Raw genomic sequence first — 24,969 nt, forward strand, 5'->3', positions numbered from 1 at the left:
GAAGGGCTATATAAAATAAATTTGATTTGATTCACATGGATTTTTCACATGAACACAAAATAGTGGTTTCCCAACATTTCACATGTGATATTCTAAGTTTCACATGTTCTTTTGTAACCGGCAGAGTTAGAACCCGGGTCTCCCCGGGTATCTTGACCGTTAGAGGGGCACCAAGTTTCTGTTCAATTCAAAATAGGGCTGTCAAACTTAAACAAAAGTTCATTAAGTTAATCGCAGGATTTTCTGTGATAAATCGCAAATTCAGAATTTGCTAAAAACATTTTTTATATAAAAAGTGGCGCAGTGTAAGAGGCATCACTACAGGCCTTGGTTCGAATCCAGGCTGTATCACATCCGGCCGTGTTTCGGAGTCCCATTGGGCGGCACACAATTGGCCCAGCGTCGTCCGGGTTTGGCCGTCATTGTAAATAAGAATTTGTTCTTAACTGACTTGCCTAGTTAAATATAAAATAAATATTAAAAGCATTACAAGAATATTTACGTTTTGAGTTTGTTCAAAGTAATGATTAGCAAAATCAGGTAAATTGATAAATCACAATTTCTTTAACCTCAAATTTGACTTCTTTTGACATCTGGTTGTTTTTAGCTGTATATATGATGTATTTTGGTGTTTTCAGATGAGGCGGTTAAGTTAACTGACTAACTCTGATAGCGCTATTTCAAAACCATCTCATTGTAGAAAAGTATTTGTTTACATTCATTCCATAAGCAAACACATTCACAAAAGCAAACATGCCACACTTTCAAATACGTTAAAATCCCTTTTAAGCCTGTGCATTAAATGTAACAAAAAACAATGGACAGCTAACAAAAGCTAAAAAATAGCTAGCTAGGACAAAATGGAAGGCTAGCTCGTGCCTATCACTAAGCTAGCTAGCAGTTAGCAATTAGCATGCGACCATTAGATATACATTTCACAAAAAGTTACCTTCTAAAATACATCATTAGCGTGGTTCATATGCACACAAGCTAGCTTCTTAGCTTGGCTACACTCATGTAAATAGGATAACCTCATTAGTTTTTCACTCGGTCAAAACAATTAAATTATACATCAAAATGAACAGAAAACTCAACACAGTTTAGTTAAACATGTTTATCTCTTGATTTTGAAAAAACAACCATCTGTAAAAACCAGAAAACAGGATAAAAAACAAGGAGACACAGAGAGCTAGCTTCTCTGTTCTTTTCAATGGGCTTCTTCCAACGGTCACGGACCGACGTACGAAGAAACGAGGCGGGTGTCTGCAGTAGTAACAGAGAGAGATGCCTCTCCCTAATGGTAGCGCTAAGTACATGTATATCAATTCAACACTATGGAGGATTACAATAATAATAATGGAGCGGATGGCTCAGAAATAATTATTAGGTTAAGTAACCTTTTTACAGAATGACATTACAGAATTTGCAATTCCACTTGTGGAAACATTTCACTTGTGAAAAGGTGGCAGAGAATAACACTATTTCACCCCCACATGTGAACTTGCAATTCCACATGTGAAAGTTTGAAGAGTTCTTACACGTTAAACTGCAAATGTGATTTTCACATATTCATGTTTTTCAAATGTGAACTTGCAATTCACTTGTGAGGTGAAAACATGTTATTCTCTGCACATGTGATAAGGGGGTGTGGTGGTCAAAGGCACTGCATCTCAGTGCAAGAGGCGTCACTATAGTACCTGGTTCGAATCCAGGCTGCATCACATACGGTCGTGATTAGGAGTCCCATAGGGCCGCGCACAATTGGCCCAGCGTCGTCCGGGTTTGGCCGGAGTAGGCTGTCATTGTAAATAAGAATTTGTTCTTTAACTGGCTTGCCTAGTTAAATAAAGGTTACATTATTATTTTATTTTTTTCTCTGAATGTAATACATGTGAAAATATGTTTAAGCTCAATGTGATTTTCACATGTGAAACTGCATTGCCACGTTTTCTTTTGTAAGGGTGTGTGTGTGTGTGTGTGTGTGTGTGTGTGTGTGTGTGTGTGTGTGTGTGTGTGTAAACTTGTCTCTTTGTGTTGTAGAGTGACAGGTGGAGAGCTGTTTGAGGACATTGTGGCCAGAGAGTACTACAGTGAAGCAGATGCCAGGTAAACACCTTTTTACACAGTTCACCCTCTTCCATGTATCCATCAGCTTGCTCTATCATGTGCTCTCTCTCTCTCTCTCTCTCAATTCAATTCAAGGGCTTTCCACTAGTTTCTGCAGCCAGTGTCATTCTGAGTTTTACTAGCTAACGTGAGCTAATAACTTACCGTCTGTTTGGCTCACATTCTATGACCTACTTAGCTAACATAGCTAGATAGGTGCAATATTAGCTACACCAATCAAAGAGTGAGGAGTCAACGTTTACAACACATACAAACAGAACGTTGTAACCCGAATAAAAAGACAGGCTTCTAGATTGATTGGCTAGCAGCTAACTAACTTTTCCAGCTTTCATGACTAACCTACTGTAGATGGCGCGGTAGCTCGTTCCCGTGCTATGTTAGCTAGCTAGTTGTTGTTTGTTGCGGGAAACTGAGCGACATCCCATGAATGTGATGCAGAAATAGATTAAAGATAGTGTCGTTGTTAGAATGTGGAGAATAACTATAGCCGGGGTACTTTACCTGGCAAATAAACAGTTGCTATTCCAGTGGCTACTGTATTATTTTTTTAGTTCACTCTTGTCTTCTGCAGTTTTTTTTCAATGCACCAATCAACTGTTTGGTTCCTTGTACCAAGAGCCAATCATGTGTCGTCATACTATCTCTTCTATATCTCTGGAATGTCATGGCAAAAAAAAATTTGACTTCCACCTTATTAGACATAGCTACCAAAGTAACTGCTTTTAACAAACTGTTGGCCTATTCAATCAAAGCACACATTTTACCTAGTGGCGTGCCTCATGAGAGAAATATGACCATTCGCACAATCAACCTGAAGTCTCATAAGAAATTGTAACGTTTTGTTGTTGTCTTGGAGTAGCATTATACTATGCTGTTATATTAAATTCTGTTACTTAGAATGCTAATTACGGAGAGGCTGCATTTCCCGAATTCTCTGGAACCCTCTTCCCAATAGCAACAAATCTGCCCATGTGCAGAATTATCTACATTACACACAAACTCTGCTCTATAGAGAATTATAGGCTACTCTGGCAAATGGTGTTGTTTAATAAAGTCAGATCAATTAATACATTGTCAAAGGTTACCCTCCCCTCTCCTTCGTATTCTTGCCATAACCTGTTTTGCCATAACCTGACTTGCCTAGTTAAATAAAGGTTAAATAGTCCTCACAAGTGGCGCAGTGGTCTAAGGCACTGCATCGCAGCGCTAGCTGTGCCACTAGAGATTCTGGGTTCGAGTCCAGGCTCTGTCGCATGCGGCCGGCCGCGACCGGGTGGCCCATGGGGCGGCGCACAATTGGCCCAGCGTCGTCCGGGTTAGGGAGGGTTTGGCTGGTCGGATATCCTTGTCTCATCGCGCACTAGCGATGTGTCAAGAAGCAGTGCGGCTTGGTTGGGTTGTGTTTCAGAGGACGCATGGCTCTCGACCTTCGCCTCTCCCGAGTCCATACAGGATTTGCAGCGATGAGACAAGAATGTAACTACTACCAATTGGATACCACAAAATTGGGAGAAAAAAGGGGTGAAAAATACAAAATAAATAAAGTTTAAATAACTAAAATTGACATGGGAAACATTGCCATTTTGAGTCTCTCTTACTCTCCCTCTCTCCTGTTCAATGTTACTCTCAGTTTTACCTTTCCATTGCACTCAGACAGACAGACAGACAGACAGACTTAAATCAATTTGACTGTGGAGGCGTTGTGGGGGTGGGAGAGAGAGAAAGGGAAATTGGACAGAGTGAAAGAGGTGAGTTAGAAAATAGCAAGGATATAGGGAGTACTGTATGAGGGGTAGAGGAAATTGAGAAAAGATTGGAAGTGCACATACATATTTCATGGTGTGTGTGAAATTTGCTACATTGCCCTACCCTGAGTGTGTGTGTTCAGATTTTTGCCCGCATTGCATGTGTTCTGTCCGTCTGTCTGTCCAAGACTGGTTGTATTTGGCAACAAAAGAAAGTGAAAGTCAGAGATAAAGAGTTAGAGGGAAAGTATTTCTCAGTCAAAGAAACTGGGAGTGAAATTAACATTTTAAATTGTAATTGTAATTGTTATAATTGTATAAATTGTCTAATTTCTATTTTGTGTTTGACACATTTAAAAAAAAAATAAGCCAGAGAAAGTCACCAAGTTTGACATAGCCTCTCCTAAACACACACACACACCCTCCTTTTTGTCAAACAGATTAATAGACAGAGGTGACAGTGTTTGTGTGCTTGTGAGTGTGCACTTGCATGCGAGTGTGTCTGTGTGTGTGTGTGTAACTCACGTCATAGGCTCCATCCCAAAATGGAGGATACCCCACTAGCAGGATGTACAGGATCACACCTATACATAAACACCCACACATGGACGCACTCAGGCATGCAGGCGCACTCCTACGCTGCCTGACTCGTATAGTGCAGTTCCTCTTCAACATCTCGCTGGCAGGTGTTCACACACACACACACACACACTGTGGCAGGTTCCACTGTTCAAGTCAATGTGGAGTGTTTTAGGTATGCTGATATTCAAGAGCATCCACTCCTTTGTAGTCCAGTGATAACACAGAATGTCATTCACGACAGAAAGACACAGGAGTGGACTTGAGCCGTGGGTGTATTGACATGTTCATGCACTTTTACTGTACAAGTGTGTGTGTATCAAATACCTTCAAATACTTGAAAGTTGAGGGGTGCTTGATTTTAGCTTGGAGTTTCCACTTTTGGGACTTACATAGAATAGAACATAATTTGTCTTGCACAATTTAAAAGCACTGCAATACACCACACGGAACACAGATCAGATGCAGCACACTGGCAGAGACTAACCGACTCCCCCTGGTGTTGTTATACAGTCACTGCATCCAGCAGATCCTGGAGGCCGTGCTACACTGTCACCAGTCGGGTGTGGTACACAGAGACCTCAAGGTGAGTTACAGATTATTTTAATCACTTTGGCACTATTTTCACAATACAGTTGAAGTCGGAAGTTTACATACACTTAGGTTGGAGTCATTAAAACTCGTTTTTCAACCACTCCACAAATTTCTTGTTAATAGTAGCTATAGTTTTGTCAAGTTGGTTAGGACATCTACTTTGTGCATGACACAAGTAATTTTTCCAACAATTGTTTAGACAGATTATTTCAGTGTATCATAATACCAGTGGGTCAGAAGTTTACATACACTAAGTTGACTGTGCCTTTAAACCGCTTGGAAAATTCCAGAAAATTATGTAATGGCTTTAGAAGCTTCTGATAAGCTAATTTACATCATTTGAGTCAATTAGAGGTGTACCTGTGGATATATTTCAAGGCCTACCTTCAAACTCAGTGCCTCTTTGCTTGACATCATGGGAAAATCTAAAGAAATCAGCCAAGGCCTCAGAATTTTTTTTTGTAGACCCCCACAACTCTGATTCATCCTTGGGAGCAATTTCCAAATGCCTGAAGGTACCACGATCATTTATACAAACAATAGGAAGCAAGTATAAACACCATGGGACCACGCAGCCGTCATACCACTCAGGAAGGAGACGCGTTCTGCCTCCTAGAGATGAACGTACTTTTGGTGCGAAAAGTGCATATCAATCCCAGAACAACAGCAAAGGACCTTGTGAAGATGCTGGAGGACACAGGTACAAAAGTATCTATATCCACAGTAAAACGAGTCCTATATCGACATAACCTAAAAGGCCGCTCAGCAAGGAAGAAGCCACTGCTCCAAAACCGCCATAAAAAGCCAGACTATACTATATAGACGATTGTACTTTTTGGAGAAATATCCTTTGGTCTGATAAAACAGAACTGTTTGGCCATAATGACCATCGTTATGTTTGGAGGAAAAGGGGGGAGGCTAATTTTCCTACCTCATGATGCCATCTATTTTGTGAAGTGCACCAGTCCCTCCTGCAGCGAAGCACCCCGAGAACATAATGCTGCCACCCCGTGCTTCGTGGTTGGGATGGTGTTCTTCGGCTTGCAAGCCTCCCCCTTTTTCCTCCAAACATAACGATGGTCGTCACTATAGTTTGTTCACAAGACATTTGTGGAGTGGTTGAAAAATGTGTTTTAATGACTCCAACCTAAGTGTATGTAAACTTCTGATTTCATCTGTATGCTGAAATAACATCTCAAGACATCAGTCATGAAGTTAAAGCTTGGTTGCAAATGGGTAATCTAAATGGACAATGACCCCAAACATACTTCCAAAGTTGTGGCAAAATGGCTAAAGGACAACAAAGTCAAGGTATTGGAGTGGCCATCAGAAAACCCTGACCTCAATACTATAGAACATTTGTGGGGAGAACTGAAAAAGTGTGTGCGAGCAAGGAGGCCTACAAACCTGACTCAGTTACACCAGCTCTGTCAGGAGGAATGGGCCAAAATTCACCCAACTTATTGTGGGAAGCTTGTGGAAGGCTACCCGAAACGTTTGACCCAAGATAAACAATTTGAAGACAATGCTACCAAATACTAATTGAGGGTATGCAAACTTCTGACCCACTGGGAATGTGATGAAAGAAATAAAAGCTGAAATAAATCATTCTCTCTCCTATTATTCTGACATTTCACATTATTAAAATAAAGTGGTGATCCTAACTGGCCTAAGACGGAATTTTTACTAGGATTAAATGTCAAGAATTGTGAAACTGAGTTTAAATGTATTTGGCTAAGGTGTATGTAAACTTCCGACTTCAACTGTATGTTGAACACTAGTAACACAGCCAGCCTTACATTCAGCACCTTTCATTGTGCATTCATTTTGTTTGTTGACATCCTTCACCACACAACCATTGATCCAAAATAACAGGTTTACTGTGGAATGTAATCACCAAAACACAACATGATATCTTCTCAATTGAGTTATTTTAACAACCAGTTAATCCATTTTTCAAAAATGCCCTTTGAATGTAGTATTCTACAGTACAGTAAATTACACTGTTCTCACATTAGGCAATACATTTGCACTACTCATTAAAATTGATTAAACATCTAATTTCCATAATTTCTATCCTATGTGATAATAAAGGTGCGATCATTGAAGACATCGTTCACAATGTAATCAAATTATAGAAAATAATAAAAACGTTTAGCAGCCACTAGTTTGCATCAAGCCTATCTTGAGCATTTGGCCATAGGTTCCCATTGAAATCACAGTAAATACCATCATGTTCATACACCTGGGGAAAAAACATTTTTACATGATGAATCCAAGCCTGACATAGTGCATTCGGAAAATATTCAGAACCCTTGACTTATTCCACATTTTGTTACATTGCAGCCTTATTCTAGGGTGGCAGGTAGCCTAGTGGTTAGAGCTTTGGGCCAGTAACCAAAAGGTTGCTGAAACGAACCCCCAAGCTGACAAGGTAAAAATCTTTCGTTCTGGCCTTGAGTAAGGCAGTTAACCCACTGTTCCCCGGGCGCTGAAGACGTGGATATCGATTAAGGCAGCACCTCTCTGATTCAGAAGGATTGCCTTAAATGCGGAAGACGCATTTCAGTTGAAGGCATTCAGTTGTACAACTGACTAGGAATCCCCCTGACAAAGCAAAAACTGATTTTTTTGTTGAAATTTTTGCACGTTTATAAAACAATTTAACTACCTTATTTACATAAATATTCAGACCCTTTGGTATGAGAATCGAAATATAGCGCAGGTGCATTCTGTTTCCATTGATCATCCTTGAGATGTTTCTACAACTTGATTGGAGTCCTGTGGTAAATTCAATTGATTGGACATGATTTGAAAAGGCACACACCTGTCTACATAAGGTCCCACAGTTGAAAGTGAATGTCAGAGCAAAACCAAGCCACGAGGTCGAAGGAATTGTCCGTAGTGCTCCGAGACAGGATTGTGTCAAGGCACAGATCTGGGGAAGGGTACCAAAAAATGTCTACAGATTTGAAGGTCCTCAAGAAAACAGTGGCCTCCATAATTCTTAAATGGAAGAAGTTTGGAACCACCAAGGCTTTTCCTAGAGCAGGCCGCCTGGCCAAACTGAGCAATCGAGGGAGACCAGCCTTGGTCAGAGAGGTGACCAAAAACCTGATGGTCACTTTGACAGAGTTCCTCTGTGGAGAACCTTCCAGAAAGACAACCATGTCTGCAGCACTCCACCAATCAGGCTTTTATGACTGGGAGACTAGTCAGGATCGATGGAAAGATGAATGGAGCAAAGTACAGAGATATCCTTGATGAAAACCTGTTCCAGAGTGCTCAGGACCTCAGACTGGGGTGAAGGTTAACTTTCCAACAGGACAACGACCCTAAGCACATTGCCAAGACATGCATGGCCTGAACAAGGATGGTACGGTCATGGGGATGGCAATCATACATCTTCCACCTGTATTGTAATTCTGTATTGTATTTTACAGCATTGCATTGTACTTACGTATTGTAATGGTCCTGTAAGTGACTCAGTTCGATTCCCACTGTGTTCACATATCAAAATGTGTGGACTGTTGTCACGTTGGATAAAAGGTTCTGCTAAATAAATGGCATATGCAGTGGGGCAAAAAAGTATTTAGTCAGCCACCAATTGTGCAAGTTCTCCCACTTAAAAAGATGAGAGGCGCCTGTAATTTTCATCATAGGTACACCTCAACTATGACAGACAAAATGAGGGGCAAAAATTCCAGAAAATCACATTGTAGGATTTTTAATGAATATATTTGCAAATTATGGTGGAAAATAAGTATTTGGTCAATAACAAATTGGCCTCATCTTTTTAAGTGGGAGAACTTGCACAATTGGTGGCTGACTAAATACTTTTTTGCCCCACTGTATTATGGTATTACAGTCCTGTATTGGCCAATGCAATTTTAGTAATTTGTGTGTTGTACTTAGTCAATTGAAAATGTGCTTAGAGTTTTGAGGTTTGTACAAGAGTTGTGAACATTTACCACTTGTGAAAATTGCACCAAAGCGCAAAAAAAAAACTAATTGTGTGTGTATCTTGGTGTCAGCTGGACGAAAAGAGATTGTGTGTCCTCACAAGAATAGTAAGCCAACTAAAATTCAGTGAAGTGAGGACATTTTGCCGGTCCTCCCTTCTAAAACAGCTACTTTAGGCATTTGGGTTAGAGTTAGTTAGAATGAGGGTTTGGAGTAGGACAAGGGTTCGGGCTAGGGTTAGGGAAAATAGGATTTTGAATGGGAATCAATTAAAGTATAGTAAGACATAGATGTGTGTGTAATTGTCAAGGCATAAGAATAGGTTAGGATCGATTTTCTACAAACCTGTCATGCTCCTGACACAATAAAAATGTCATAGGTTTAATAAAACTGCTCTCTGCCGTCATGCTGACATTATACAGCAGTCCCACTGGTATTAACACAGTTCCACTGTGTGTGTGTGTGGACATGTTGTGGGTACCAGAAGTCCCCACAAGAATAGTAAACGAACAAAAATGTGACCAACTGGGGACATTTGTTAGTCCCCACAGGGTCAAATGCTATTTCTAGGGGGTTTAGGGTTAAGGTAAGAATTAGGGTTAAAGTTAGGTTAGGTTTTTGGGTTAAGGCTAGGGTTAAGGTTAGGTTTAGGCTTTTACACCCATCTGCCATTCACAATGCCCTAGCAAAACCGAAACCTACTTGAAGGTAACAGTTGGCCATAATGTCCGGCTTCCACATCATCTCCTGACATCCTCAGACTTGGATGGATGGTGACCTGGCTGCTAATCTCGCAGTGGATCTTGAACGACCTGGCTGGTAGGCCAGCATCCCGGAGTCGCCTCTTCACTGTTGATGTTGAGACTGGTGTTTTGCGGGTACTATTTAATGAAGCTGCCAGTTGAGGACTTGTGAGGCGTCTGTTTCTCAAACTAGACACTCCAATGTACTTGTCCTCTTGCTCAGTTATGCACCGAAGCCTCCCACTCTTTCTATTCTGGTTAGACAGTTTGCGCTGTTATGTGAAGGGAGTAGTATAGTAATTTGCAGTCATTTACAACATTAACAATGTCTACACTGTATTTCTGATCAATTTTAATCATGTTATTTTAAATTGACAAAAAATGTGCTTTTCTTTCAAAAACAAGGACATTTCTAAGTGACCCCAAACGTTTGAGTGGTAGTGTGTGTGTGTGCGCGTATGTGGATGCTTGTGTGTGTGTCTCTGTGTGTGTACACTACCAGTCAAAAGTTTTAGAACACCTGCTCATTCAATGGTTTTTCTTCATTTTTACTATTTTCTACATTGTAGAATAATAGTGAAGACATCAAAACGATGAAATAACACATATGGAATCATGTAGTAACCAAAAAAGTGATAAACAAATCAAGATTCTTCAAATAACCACCCTCTGCCTTGATGACAGCTTTGCACACACTTGGCATTCTCTCAACCAGCATCATGAAGTAGTCACCTGGAATGCATTTCAATTAACAGGTGTGTCTTCTTAAAAGTTAATTTGTGGAATTTCTTTCCATCTTAATGCGTTTGAGCCAACCAGTTGCGTTGTGACAAGGTACGGGTGGTATACAGAAGATAGCCCTATTTGGTAAAAGACCAAGTCCATATTATGGCAGGAACAGCTCAAATAAGTAAGGAGAAACAACAGTCCATCATTACTTTAAGACATGAAGGTCAATCTATATGAAACATTTCATGAAATTTGGAAGTTTCTTCAAGTGCAGTCGCACAAACCATCAAGCACTATGATGAAACTGGCTTTCATGAGGACGGCCACAGGAAAGGAAGACCCAGAGTTACCTCTGCTGCAGAGGATAAGTTCATTAGAGTTACCAGCCTCAGAAATTGTAGCCCAAATAAATGCTTGAGGAGAAGTTCATTAGAGTCCAAATTCAAGATTTTTTATTCAAACCTCCGTGTCTTTTTGAGGCGCAGAGTAGGTGAACTGATGATCTCCGCATGTGTATTTACCACCATAAAGCATGGAGGAGGTGGTATTATGGTGTGGGAGTGCTTTGCTGGTGACACCGTCTGATTTAATTAGAATTCAAGGCATACTTAACAAGCATGGCTCCCGCAGCATTCTGCAGCGATACACCATCCCGTCTGGTTTGTGCTTAGTGGGACTATCATTGGATTTTCAACAGGACAATGACCCAACACACCTCCAGGATGTGTAAGGGCTATTTTCCCAAGAAGGAGAGTGATGGAGTGCTGCATCAGATGACCTGGCCTCCACAATCCCCCGACCTCAACCAAATTGTGATGGTTTGGGATGAGTCGGACGGCAGAGTGAAGGAAAATCAGCCAACAAGTGCTCAGGATATGTGGGAACTCCTTCAAGAGTGTTGGAAAAGCATTCCAGGTGAAGCTGGTTGAGAGAATGCCAAGAGTGTGCAAAGCTGTCATCAAGCCAAGGGGTGGCTATTTGAAGATTCTCAAATATAAATTTGTTTAACACTTTTTTGGTTACTACATGATTCAATGTGTGTTATTTCAAAGTGTTGATGTCTTCGGTATTATTCTACAATGTAGGAAATAGTATAAATAAAGAAAAACTCTTGAATGACATTAGGTGTTCTAAAACTTTTGACCGGTAGTGTACATGCATGTTCATGTGTGTGTGTATGTGCAAGTGCATTACTACTACATGATTTTAGGCCTAGCACCATATAATAACACATTTAATAGGATCTCTGTGCACAACACCCCGTGAAAGTGTTTGCCTTCATGTCCCATCTGTCCCCTGTGTAGCCAGAGAACTTGCTGCTGGCCAGTAAGTGTAAGAACGCTGCAGTGAAGTTGGCTGACTTTGGACTGGCCATCGAGGTGCAGGGAGACCAACAGGCATGGTTCGGTACGTCCACACACACTCAGTTAGCACACACGCACCCACTCGCACACACACACTGTATTCATGTTTTAACACGTGTTTGTATGGCCCAGAGACTAGCTATTCTCTTGTAAGAATATTTTTTCACATTTTTAAACCTCAATTATATATTTTTTTATTAATCAACCTTATCTTCAAGGTATACAGTGCATTCTGAAAGTATTCAGACCCCTTCACTTTTTCCACATTTTGTTACATTACAGCCTTATTCTAAAATGTATAAAATAATTTTCCCCCCTCATCAATCTACACATAATACCCCATAATGACCAACAAGATTTTCTGGTCTGATGAAACCAAGATTGAACTCTATGTCCTGAACGCCAAGCGTTACGTCTGGAGGAAACCTGGCACCATCCCTACGGTGAAGCATCGTGGTGGCAGTATCGTGCTGTGAGGATATTTTTCAGCGGCAGGGACTGGGAGACTAGTCAGGATCGAGGGAAAGATGAACGGAGCAAAGTACAGAGAGATCCTTGATGAAAACCTGCTCCAAGGTGCTCAGGACCTCACACTTTCCAACAGGACAACGACCTTCAGCACACAGACCTGAAAATGTCTATTTTTTATATATTTGCAAAAAATTCTAGAAAGCTGTTTTTGCTTTGTCATTATTGAGTAGTGTGTGTAGATGGATGAGAAAAACAACAACATTTAATCTGTTTTAGAAGAAGGCTGTAACGTAAGAATGTGGAAAAAGTGAAGTGGTCTGTTTACTTTCCGAATGCACTGTAAATGCATTGTTTTGCTTCGGTGAAAGTTGTTACACTCAACTATATATATATATATATATACAGTGCCTTGCGAAAGTATTCGGCCCCCTTGAACTTTGCAAACTTTTGCCACATTTCAGGCTTCAAACATAAAGATATAAAACTGTATTTTTTTGTGAAGAATCAACAACAAGTGGGACACAATCATGAAGTGGAACGACATTTATTGGATATTTCAAACTTTTTTAACAAATCAAAAACTGAAAAATTGGGCTTGCAAAATTATTCAGCCCCCTTAAGTTAATACTTTGTAGCACCACCTTTTGCTGCGATTACATACCTACAGCTGTAAGTCGCTTGGGGTATGTCTCTATCAGTTTTGCACATCGAGAGACTGACATTTTTTCCCATTCCTCCTTGCAAAACAGCTCGAGCTCAGTGAGGTTGGATGGAGAGCATTTGTGAACAGCAGTTTTCAGTTCTTTCCACAGATTCTCGATTGGATTCAGGTCTGGACTTTGACTTGGCCATTCTAACACCTGGATATGTTTATTTTTGAACCATTCCATTGTAGATTTTGCTTTATGTTTTGGATCATTGTCTTGTTGGAAGACAAATCTCCGTGCCGGTCTCAGGTCTTTTGCAGACTCCATCAGGTTTTCTTCCAGAATGGTCCTGTATTTGGCTCCATCCATCTTCCCATCAATTTTAACCATCTTCCCTGTCCCTGCTGAAGAAAAGCAGGCCCAAACCATGATGCTGCCACCACCATGTTTGACAGTGGGGATGGTGTGTTCAGCTGTGTTGCTTTTACGCCAAACAAAATGTTTTGCATTGTTGCCAAAAAGTTCAATTTTGGTTTCATCTGACCAGAGCACCTTCTTCCACATGTTTGGTGTGTCTCCCAGGTGGCTTGTGACAAACTTTAAGCGACACTTTATATGGATATTTTTAAGAAATGGCTTTCTTCTTGCCAATCTTCCATAAAGGCCAGATTTGTGCAATATACGACTGATTGTTGTCCTATGGACAGAGTCTCCCACCTCAGCTGTAGATCTCTGCAGTTCATCCAGAGTGATCATGGGCCTCTTGGCTGCATCTCTGATCAGTCTTCTCCTTGTATGAGCTGAAAGTTTAGAGGGACGGCCAGGTCTTGGTAGATTTGCAGTGGTCTGATACTCCTTCCATTTCAATATTATCGCTTGCACAGTGCTCCTTGGGATGTTTAAAGCTTGGGAAATATTTTTGTATCCAAATCCGGTTTTAAACTTCTTCACAACAGTATCTCGGACCTGCCTGGTGTGTTCCTTGTTCTTCATGATGCTCTCTGCGCTTTTAACGGACCTCTGAGACTATCACAGTGCAGGTGCATTTATACGGAGACTTGATTACACACAGGTGGAATGTATTTATCATCATTAGTCATTTAGGCCAACATTGGATCATTCAGAGATCCTCACTGAACTTCTGGAGAGAGTTTGCTGCACTGAAAGTAAAGGGGCTGAATAATTTTGCACATTTTTCAGTTTTTGATTTGTTAAAAAAGTTTGAAATATCCAATAAATGTCGTTCCACTTCATGATTGTGTCCCACTTGTTGTTGATTCTTCACAAAAAAGTACAGTTTTATATCTTTATGTTTGAAGCCTGAAATGTGGCAAAAGGTCGCAAAGTTCAAGGGGGCCGAATACTTTCGCAAGGCACTGTAGATATATATTTTTTTTCTTCCTTTGTCCACTGTTAAATACAGTTCCAAATGTCAGCAGTCAAGTTTTCAAAATATTGGAGTTTCACATCATCATGACGCAAAATACATCACTTGACGCAAAATGCATCATGACGATGTGGCAAGTGACGGTTTTCTTCTTGAAAGTCCCATATCTTAAACTCTTGACTGCTGACGTGCGAAACATTTTGGGATTGTATTAACAGTGGACTAATTAAAAAAATACCAAAATATACACTGAGTGTACAAACATTATGATTGAACTCTCTCCATGACATAGACTGACCAGGTGAATCCAGGTGAATGCTATGATCCCATATTGATGTCGCTTGTTAAATCCACTTCAATCATGAATGCTTTGGACACCTTGTAGAGTCCATGCCCTGAGGAATTTAGGCTGTACTTATAGGAAAAGAGGGGGGAACTCCATATTCGCAAGGTGTTCTTAATCTTTTGTACACTCAGTGTAGGTTTTGAGTGGATTTTTCCTGTAATTCACATTACTCAAGTTTCGATTTCACAGTAATGTCCACATGAAATCAAATAATTTGGATTTACCTGATTGGCAGACACAGTACCCAGTTGGAGCAGCAGGCTGGTAGAAGATGATCATTGGGTTAGGGTTGGTCTCAGCTATGTTGCTGGCCATCCTCTTCTTGTATTTGTTTGTGAGGAATTTGACGCGCTGTGCCTTGTTCTGGGTTGGGGCCACATACAGTGGCTTAGTAGACACAATGCAGCCTTTCATCTCCGCCACAGCCTTGGTGGCCTCCTCGGGGGAAGGAGAGGCCCACAAAGCCAAAGCCCTCGCTTTGGTCGGCCCTCTGTCCTCATCACCTTGGTACTGGTGATAGTCCCGAAATGAGAGAACTCCTTGTGTAGCTTATCAGTGTCAGTGTTACCTTCCAGATATTTTAAATAAAGGTTCACTCCTTGATGTCTGGGCTGTTTCAGCTCTACCTGACGCTCTGCTTTCGTCTGGGCACTACCCACATAGAGTCGCTTCCCGTTCAGCTCCTTGCCATTCATCTGATCCACAGCTTGAGGTGGTCAGATACACTCCAATTAGACACTGGAATCACAGACACTAAGTTTTAACTCACATCTAGAAAGTGGCATTAACATGTGGCATTGCACCACATATAAGACACATCTGGCAAACACTCACCAAATATGTTTATGCAACCAATACAATGTGATTTGACCATATCCAAAGAGCTGTCTCAACTTGACATCCTGACCAAAATGATTAATGTAGACATTGGTGAAGTCTTTGGCCCTGGCCCTGGAGCTGGTTCCAGCCTTTCGCTTCTGAAGAGATTTGAAGGGTCCAATGAAAACATTTTTTCTTCTAGGAGCATTCCGTTTCATTTTGTTATGGCTCTTTCAGAAGCCTCAGCGTTGCCTTTAGATTGCCTATTCTCCTCAGAAACCAGCTTCCCGGAGACAATGTTTCCGAAGGCAAAGAAGACCTTTGTTGCAGAATGTCTTGTCCAGATTCTTAACAAATCCTTTCTCAAGGATTGGTCATGCTGAGACCACATGATCCTCATAGGGCTTCCACGGATGGTTATAAATTTGATCATGTTCAGGTCACGCTCATCATCGTCTGGGTTAATTAACATATTTGACATAACCATATTCGAGTGAACAAAGGATGGAGAAGTTGTGGTCGGTGCCGTCTAAGATGATAGGTTTAGGTTACTACATCATACTCAAATGTTCCCTATACACAGCCTATGAATAAAAGTTTACAATGTAGGTACACAGGTCGAGAGGTGACAGTGACACATTCAATACTGCTTTGCACACTCTTGCCTGCATCTAGCTGATCTAGGGTGTAATCAATCATTAGTCCAGCAGTTGCAAACAAGAGCTTCTATTGGAAAGGTATTTTTATTCCTGTTTTGTTTCCATTTGCTTCCATTTATGAAACGTTTTCAACAGAATTGGCGGAATTAATACACCAGCTGATCACACGCAAACATAGTTCACTTTCATAGCAGCCACATACAAACAGCATGATCTCATAATTCCTTCTCGAATCTACGCAATCTCCTCTCACCTTTCCCTTCCCTTCACTTGTGGCCTTCAGTGCACAACAAATTAGCTGTCTGTGACCAGGTGAAAAAACCTTTCCAAACCAAAATTTTATATAATAACCGCTACACACAGCCTACATCGTTGTCACCATATTAGCGAACGTCATAGTCAACATAGCTATTACAACTAATGTGTTAGTAAACCCACTGCAATCATGCAGTACAGTGTACCATCAGCAAGCAGTTTAGCAGTTACACCAGCGGGCCCCAGTGGCAATAAATTAATAAAACCAAAAGGCTACCTTGACTTGGAAGACTTCCAGTGTTGGATAGCCATAGCCAGCTAGCTAACATAGCATCCCTCTCAGTTTGAGCTGGGTTTTTTAGTAGGATAAATTAGCTAGCTGCATTCGCTAGCTAAGTGAAAGTGAAAAAAAGTATACGAAATATAGCTATATCTCTCTCGCTTCATTTTTAAGTAAATTAATTTGTTCAAAACTGTTAAACTATTGTCTTTCTCTTTGAGTCAACTATTCACCACATTTTATGCACTGTAGTGCTAGCTAGCTGGCTGTAGGTTATGTATTAGATTAATTCTCTGATCCTTTGATTGGGAGGACAACATGTCAGTTCATGCTGAAAGAGCTCTGGAAGTTGCCAGAATTACTGTGTAAGTCTATGGAAGGGAATGAGAAGCATGAGCCTCCTTATCAGATATGAAAGTAAGACCCAGATGCAGACATATTGAATTAACAATGGTATAATAATCCAACAGGGGCATGCAATAGACCTGTCAAGGCAGGCAAGGGTCAGTAAACCAGACGTGGGTCAACGGTACCAGACGGCAGGCAGGGTCAGGGTAGGCAGAGGTCAATAATCCAGAGGTGGGGCAAAGCTACAGGTCGGCAGGCAGGCTCAGGGTCAGGCAGAGTGGTCAGGCAGGTGGGCTCAGAGTTAGAACAGGCAAGGGTCAAAACCAGGAGGGCGAGAAAAAGAGAGCCTGGGAAAAGCAGGAGCTGAGAACAAAAACACTGGTTGACTTGACAAACTGTCAACAGACAAATAGAGAACACAGGTATAAATACACAGGGGATAATGGGGAAGAGGGGCGACACCTGGAAGGGGTGGAAACAATCACAAAGACAGGTGAAACAGATCAGGGGTGTCGGCGGTGGAAGTCGGCCATGAGGCCTGGATCCAGGATGTCTCTAGCAGGGACCCAGCACCTCTCCTCTGGGCCATAACACTCCCAGTCAACCAGGTACTGGAAACCCCTGCCCTGTGGTTGAACACTCAGGAGGTGTCTCACCATGTACGCTGGAAGGCCATCGATGACACGGGGAGGACGGGTGGGCCTGGAAACAGAAGACAAAGGGCTGTGAGACACGGGCTTAATCCTAGACACAATCCTGGAAAGTAGGGTGAATACGGAGACGAACAGCAGTGGGGCTAATGACACTAGAGATGGGGAACGGGCCGATGAAGTGGGGGGAAAGTTTAGGGGACTACACCCGGAGGGGCATGTTGCGGGTGAAGAGCCATACCCTCTTCCCAAGCCGATAGTGTGGAGCAGGGGTCCGGTGGCGAACCGTTTCTCACCTATACCGGGAAGTGGTCTTCAACAGGACGGCCCAGGCTCTCTTCCAGGTACGGCGACAGCGGCAAATGAACATCTGGGCAGAGGGATTGCTTATTGATCGATGGTTGCTCAAGAGAACAGAATGACAGGAGAATTCTAGAATGTCAGGTGTTGGAACCCCTGGAACCCCCTCGTTTGTTGTGTCATAAGTCATGTTAGATCAAATTGGATATATTCTATTACAATACTTTCTTTATTGCATCATAGTCAGTTACACAGCATGATTTACATTGCAAATACAAAATGTAAAAACACATGAATACAAAAATGAACACAGTAGGCCTAAGCTTACAAAAAAATAACAAATAACCTGTCAAAAACGACAATTTGTACAGCAGGACTTCCCAGTTCAGCTGTCCATTTCAGTTAAATAAATGTATTTCAGTTTATGGTATTTGGTAACAGTTTTCAACTAAATAAAATACATACAGTGGAATCAGTCTCGCTGCATTGTTTAGTCTGCTGTGTTTGACTACCAAAATCATCATCATATCACACGAGTAAAGTCAAATACAGCTTGATGACTGTTCTTGTTTGTGTCGTTGTGTGTGTAGGTTTTGCAGGTACCCCAGGCTACCTATCTCCAGAGGTACTGAGGAAGGAGGCCTATGGTAAACCTGTCGACATCTGGGCCTGTGGTGAGTGCAGATCACTTTATTATCTCGCTGTCTCATCCCTCTCTTCTATATCTCCTGCCCCCCCCTCACCACTCAACGTATGTGTGTCTCTGTGCATGTGTCCGTGTATGTGTGTGTTTATGTATAGGTGTGATCCTGTACATCCTGCTAGTGGGGTATCCTCCATTTTGGGATGAGGACCAACACAAACTCTACCAGCAAATCAAAGCAGGAGCCTATGACGTGAGATATACACACACACACTCACATGCAAGCGCACACTCACAAGCACACACACTCTGTGTCACCTTTGTCTATCAATCTGTGTGTGTGTGTGTGTGTATAGTTTCCATCTCCAGAGTGGGACTCGGTGACTCCAGAAGCCAAGAACCTGATTAACCAGATGTTGACTATTAACCCTGCCAAGAGGATAACTGCCCAGGAGGCCCTCAAACACCCATGGGTCTCTGTAAGTACAGACACACACACACTTTTCCTCTCTGTTTCCTCTCTGTTTGACATTGTCTCTCTCTTTCTCCAGCAACGCTCCACGGTGGCGTCCATGATGCACAGACAGGAGACGGTGGAGTGCCTGAAGAAGTTCAACGCCCGGAGGAAACTCAAGGTCTGCTCTATTTTAATAATCTCATAATCCACAGGAATGCCTTCAATAAACATCTGTGAGCCTTCTCACTTCTCAGACTAACCTAGTAATCTACCACTCACCCCATCTCTTTTCTCTCTCTCTTGCTGTCCATAGGGAGCAGTCCTGACTGCTATGCTGGTGACGAGGAATTTCTCCGGTAAATGTGTGTGTCTTCATAAACACTTACACGCATGCACAGCAGGTTGGCATTTATTGGGATGACTCATGTACTGGAGGAAGATCTGCGGAGTGGTTACTAGCTGGCATAGTCACAAAATCTGATTCTAAACCTAACCTTAACCACACTGCTAACCCTAATGCCTAACCTTAAATTAAGACCAAAAAGATCATATTAATTTTCATGAATCTTTACAATATAGCCTATTTTTACTTTTCAGCTGGCCCATCTCGCGGAAATCTCTCAGTTCTGCCTCCAAGGAAAGATTCATGACAATAAATGTCAAACTGCGCATGCACAAATGCATGCTACAGTCACATACTCCGCAATCGTACACACACACTCTCTCTCACTTTCTTATTATCACAAATTGAGTTTCACCTCCAATTTACTAAGTTTGACTACAATGGTAACTTGCATGGATCATTACATGTTACTCTTCCACTTAGGGGTGTGAACTTTAAAACGAAATTGTGATCATTAAAGTTAAAAATGTTTTTTTGCCCACAAAATGTATATCACAGTGCAGTTATCACAAAACGTATTCTTTGCCGTGTTATAGCCTAACTAGACGATAGGCTATAAAGGCCTGATGTGTAATTTAAATAGAACCAGAGAGGTAGAAGTGAACTTTAGGCTACTTTAGTGAATTTGCGAGGCATTGCAAGAAGAGACATTGCGAGATACAGATTACCAAGACAACTGCGCACAGTCCTTTCTGTCTGCCCCCTCCTCTCTCTCCCTCACGCTGGCTCGCCTGCTTTTTCTCTTTGCTAATGATACACGTTTGTGTTCAGTCTTCGGTCTGGTGCGTGTAGAATATCCTAGCCTATTCATTGATGATAGGTCCCTGACTCTGTCTGCCTAGTGGCCGACCTGCCTATACCTGACCTGCCTATACACCCCTCCCCTTTCTCGGTCCCTCGCTAGCCTGCTCTGCACGATGCAAGTGTTTGTGTTCTTGGAAGTACAGCAACTAAATCAGTCTCCTCCGTTCCAAAAATAGTGAATTTTAGCAGGCGAGGAGTCGATTTCTAGCGGAATCAAATCTTGACACTCAGAAATGGGAGTCGACACCGGGAGTCGACGTGCAAGAAGTCGAGGAATCTATTATTTTGGAGTCGACTATCCACCACTACGTCATCATCATTAACAGTTGGAAAAAAGGCAGAGAAAGGACAGCAGCGAAGTCCTGCATGGCAATACTTTGAGAAGTTAAATGAGAAGGTGGTGAAATGCGAGGTGGAATTGAGGTACAGTATGGTAGTACAGGTGCAATGCTTAACCATCTGAAAGGGACGAACCGTAAGACCCAAACACATCCTGGTAGCAGCCCCAACAACAAACATTAGACAACTTCACACTAAAGCCTATGGCATGACTTCCGTAAATAGAACTTCATTGAGCGCAATAGCATTTGGGGAATTTTTCTTTTCGCTTTAACGGAAAACCGATGGCCGTTTAAACTTTAAAAAGGGAGAGTTCACCCAAATTACAAAATTACATTTTGGTTTCCTTATTGTGTAAGCAATCTATGGAAAAGGTATGACAGCAATCCATGTTTTGTTTTTAGTTTCCCAGGCACTGTTTCCAAATGTTAACACTTTAGCATTTGTGGCACAAATGCAATTCAAGTCATGGGACGGATATTAGCATTTTTTGCGCATCATGTCCAAATAATCCAAAAGTATCTAAAATGAATTGTGAAGTTTACCAAAGTCACTTATGGATTATTTGAACATGTGTGAACAATGCTAATTTTTGTGGTATCCAATTGGTAGTTACAGTCTTGTCTCATCGCTGCAACTCCTGTATGGGAGATGCAAAGGTCGAGAGCCGTGCGTCCTCCGAAACACAACCCAACCAAGCCACACTGCTTCTTGACACAATGCCCACTTAACCCGGAAGCTGCGACAGAGCCTGGACTCGAACTCGGAATCTCTAGTGGCACAGCTAGTACTGCGATGCAGTGCCTTAGACCACTGCACCACTCAGGAGGTCGACTTGAGTGGGATTTGTGCCACAAATACTAAAACATTAGCATTTAGAAACAAATCAAATTTGTGGTGTGGACTACCAGTGAAATGCTTACTTACCGGCCCTTCCCAACAATGCAGAGAGAAAGAAAACAGAAATATTCTAAAAGTAAAACACGTAATAATAGATACACAATGAGTAACAATAACTTGGCTACTATATACAAAGGTTACCAGTACCGACTTGATGTGCAAGGGTACGAGGTACAAGGGTGCAAGGTAATTGAGGTACACTGCATGGCCATAAGTTAGTGGTAATGACTTCAAATTAGTGGATTCTGGCTATTTCAGCCACCCCCATTTTTGACAGGTGTATAAAATCGAGCACACAGCCATGCGATCTCGATAAACAAACATTGGTCGTAGAATGGCCCGTACTGAAGAGCTCAGTGACGTTCAACGTGGTGCCGTCATAGGATGACACCTTTCCATCAAGTCAGTTCATCAAATTTCTACCTTGCTAGATCTGTCCCGGTCAACTGTAAATGCTGTTATTGTGAAGTGGAAACATCTAGGAGCAACAATATCTTGGCTACAAAGTGGTAGACCACCGAGTGCTGAAGCACGCAGCATGACAAAATCGTCTGTCCTCGGTTGTAACACTCACTACCGAGTTCCAAACTGACTCTGGAAGCAACGTCAGCACAAGAACTGTTCGTCGGGAGCTTCATGAAATGGGTTTCAATGGCCAAGAAGCCGCACACAAGCCTAAGATCACCATGCTTCACCATCTGGCAGTCTGACGGATGAATCTGGGTTTGCTACCTGCCTAACTGTAAAGGTTGGTGGAGGAGGAATAATGGTCTGGGGCTGTTTTTCATGGTTCAGGCTAGGTCCCTTATTTCCAGTGAAGGGAAATTGCTATAGCGTACAATGACATTGTGTGGCCTACCACTTTGCAGCCAAGCTGTTGTTGCTCCTAGATGTTTCCACTCAACAATAACAGCATTCACAGTTGACTACTGCAGTTCTGTATACATCTGGCCCTTCTTTGGACACTGTGCTAACAAACCTCCAAACGAGCTTCAATGCCATACAACACTCCTTCCGAGGTCTCCAACTGCTTTTAAATGCAAGTAAAACTAAGTGCATGCTCTTCAACCGATTTCTGCCCACACCCTCCCGCCCGACTAGCATCACTACCCTGGACAGTTCTGACTTAGAATATGTGGACAACTACAAATAGCTAGGTGTCTGGTTAGACTGTAAATTCTCCTTCCAGACTCACATTAAGCATCTCCAATCCAAAATTAAATCTAGAATCAGCTTCCTATTTCACAACAAAGCCTCCTTCATTCATGCTGCCAAACATACCCTCGTAAAACTGACTATTACCGATCCTTGACTTCGGCGATGTCATTTACAAAATAGCCTCCAACACTCTACTCAGCAAATTGGATGTAGTCTATCACAGTGCCATCCGTTTTTTCACCAAAGCCCCATATACCACCCACCACTGCAACCTGTATGCTCTCGTTGGCTGGTCCTCACTACATATTCGTCGCCAAACCCACTGGCTCCAGGTCATCTATAAGTCTTTGCTAGGTAAAGCTCCGCCTGATCTCAGCTCACTGATCACCATAGCAACACCCACCCGTAGCATGCGCTCCAGCAGGTATATTTCACTGGTCATCCCCAAAGCCAACACTTCCTTTGACCGCCTTTCCTTCTAGTTCTCTGCTGCCAATGACTGGAACGAATTGCAAAAATCACTGAAGCTGGAGTTTTATATCTCCCTTTCTAACTTTAAGCATCATCTGTTAGAGCAGTTTACAGATCACTGTACCTGTACACAGCCAATCTGTAAATAGCACACCCAACTACTTCATCCCCATATTGTTACTTATCCTCTTGCTCATTTGCACCCCAGTATCTCTACTTGGGGTGCAAAAGGGTATGTTTGGGTATGTTTGGCAGCATGAATGAAGGAGGCTTTGTTGTGAAATAGGAAGCTGATTCTAGATTTAATCTATCACTCCAGTGTTAATGCTGAATTGTAATTATTTTGCCTCCATGGCCTATTTATTGCCTTACCTCCCTACTCTTCTACATTTGCACACGCTGTACATAGATTTTTCTATTGTGTTATTGACTGTACGTTTGTTTATGTGTAACGCTGTGTTGTTGTTTTTGTCGCACTGCTTTGCTTTATCTTGGCCAGGTCGCAGTTGTAAATGAGAACCTACCTGGTTAAATAAAGGTGAAATAATTTTTTTTATAAAAAATTATATGCTTCCAACTTTGTGGCAAGGCCCTTTCCTGTTTCAGCATGACAATGCCCCCGTGGACAAAGCGAGGACAAAAATTGTTTGTCGAGATCGGTGTGGAAGAACTTGACTGGCCTCCACAGAGCCCTGACCTCATACAACTTTGGGATGAATTGGAACACCGACTGCAAGTCGGGCCTAATCGTCCAACATCAGTGCCCGTCCCCACAGCAATGTTCCAGCCTCTAGCGGAAAGCCTTCCCAGAAGAGTGGAGGCTGTTATAGCAGCAAAGGGAGGACCAACTCCATATTAATGGCCATGATTTTGGAATGAGATGTTTAACGACGATGTGTCCATATATTTTTGGCCATATAGTGTAGATATGTACATATAACTAGGAATAAATTGACGTGATGAGTCAGATGAGTTAGACATGATGAGTCAGAAAAGTTTTTTGCAAAAAAGTTCAATGCAGATAGTTCGGGTAGCTATTTGGTTATCTATTTAGCAGTCTTATGGCTTGGGGACAGAACCTGTTCAACGTCCTGTTGGTTCCAGACTTGGTGCGTCGGTACCGCTTGCCGTGCAGTAAAAGAGAGAACAGTCTCTGACTTGAAGAGAGGAGGGCCAACCGCTGTCAGGGATACTAAACCAAAGCATGGATTGCTGTCATACCTTGTACATAGACTGTTTACAGGGTAAGGAAACCAATGTGTAATTTGGTTGAACTATTTCTATTAGAAATATATTCAATTTGTCACATCCCTACTTCCTCTGCACTCACACTGTGTCTATTGACCCAGGTAAAATGGGAAGGAGACTTGCATCTCAGAGTAGGAGGGCAGATCTGAGATCAGTTTAGCCTTTTAGATTATAATGAATGGACAGGGGAGGTACCTGATCCTAGATCAGCACTTACTCTGAGACGTTTGACTTACCTTGGACCTAACGTGACTTCAATCTGTCCACTTCACACTAACACACTTCTGTCTTCTCTTCCCTCGCTCCTTTCCCCTTTTCTGTTCTTTGCTTTCACTTGTTCTCTGTCTTTCTCTATTTCTCTCCCTCTCTCTGTGTCAGTTGGTAGACAGTCTACATCTCCGGCATCAATCACTACTGTTTCTGGAACTACCGCTGGGATAGTGGAGCAAGGTATCCTCTCTCTCCTCCCTCCATCACTCGCTTCTATACCTCCTCCTCCACTTGTACACCTTCTCTCCTCTCCCTCACACTCCTTTCCTC

The 24,969-nt window shown here is 42.1% G+C and overlaps 1 protein-coding gene across 7 annotated transcripts in view; it reads left to right on the forward strand.

Annotated features, from left to right (window-relative positions):
• Positions 1-24,969, forward strand: part of LOC110509551 (calcium/calmodulin-dependent protein kinase type II subunit beta) — a 62,796-nt gene that overhangs the window by 7,113 nt on the left and 30,714 nt on the right. For 3 of the 7 annotated variants that reach the window (XM_036967691.1, XM_036967688.1, XM_036967686.1), the window contains exons 5-13: positions 2,041-2,106; positions 4,965-5,037; positions 11,785-11,887; positions 18,597-18,680; positions 18,808-18,902; positions 19,006-19,128; positions 19,201-19,284; positions 19,420-19,468; positions 24,808-24,879. In XM_036967691.1, coding sequence (XP_036823586.1) covers positions 2,041-2,106; positions 4,965-5,037; positions 11,785-11,887; positions 18,597-18,680; positions 18,808-18,902; positions 19,006-19,128; positions 19,201-19,284; positions 19,420-19,468; positions 24,808-24,879 — 749 coding nt within the window. The remainder of the gene's footprint in view (positions 1-2,040; positions 2,107-4,964; positions 5,038-11,784; positions 11,888-18,596; positions 18,681-18,807; positions 18,903-19,005; positions 19,129-19,200; positions 19,285-19,419; positions 19,469-24,807; positions 24,880-24,969) is intronic. The other 4 variants (XM_036967689.1, XM_036967687.1, XM_036967692.1 and 1 more) reach the window with 2 other exon arrangements.

Source organism: Oncorhynchus mykiss, chromosome Y, assembly GCF_013265735.2.
Source record: "Oncorhynchus mykiss isolate Arlee chromosome Y, USDA_OmykA_1.1, whole genome shotgun sequence".
Lineage (NCBI taxonomy): Eukaryota > Metazoa > Chordata > Actinopteri > Salmoniformes > Salmonidae > Oncorhynchus > Oncorhynchus mykiss.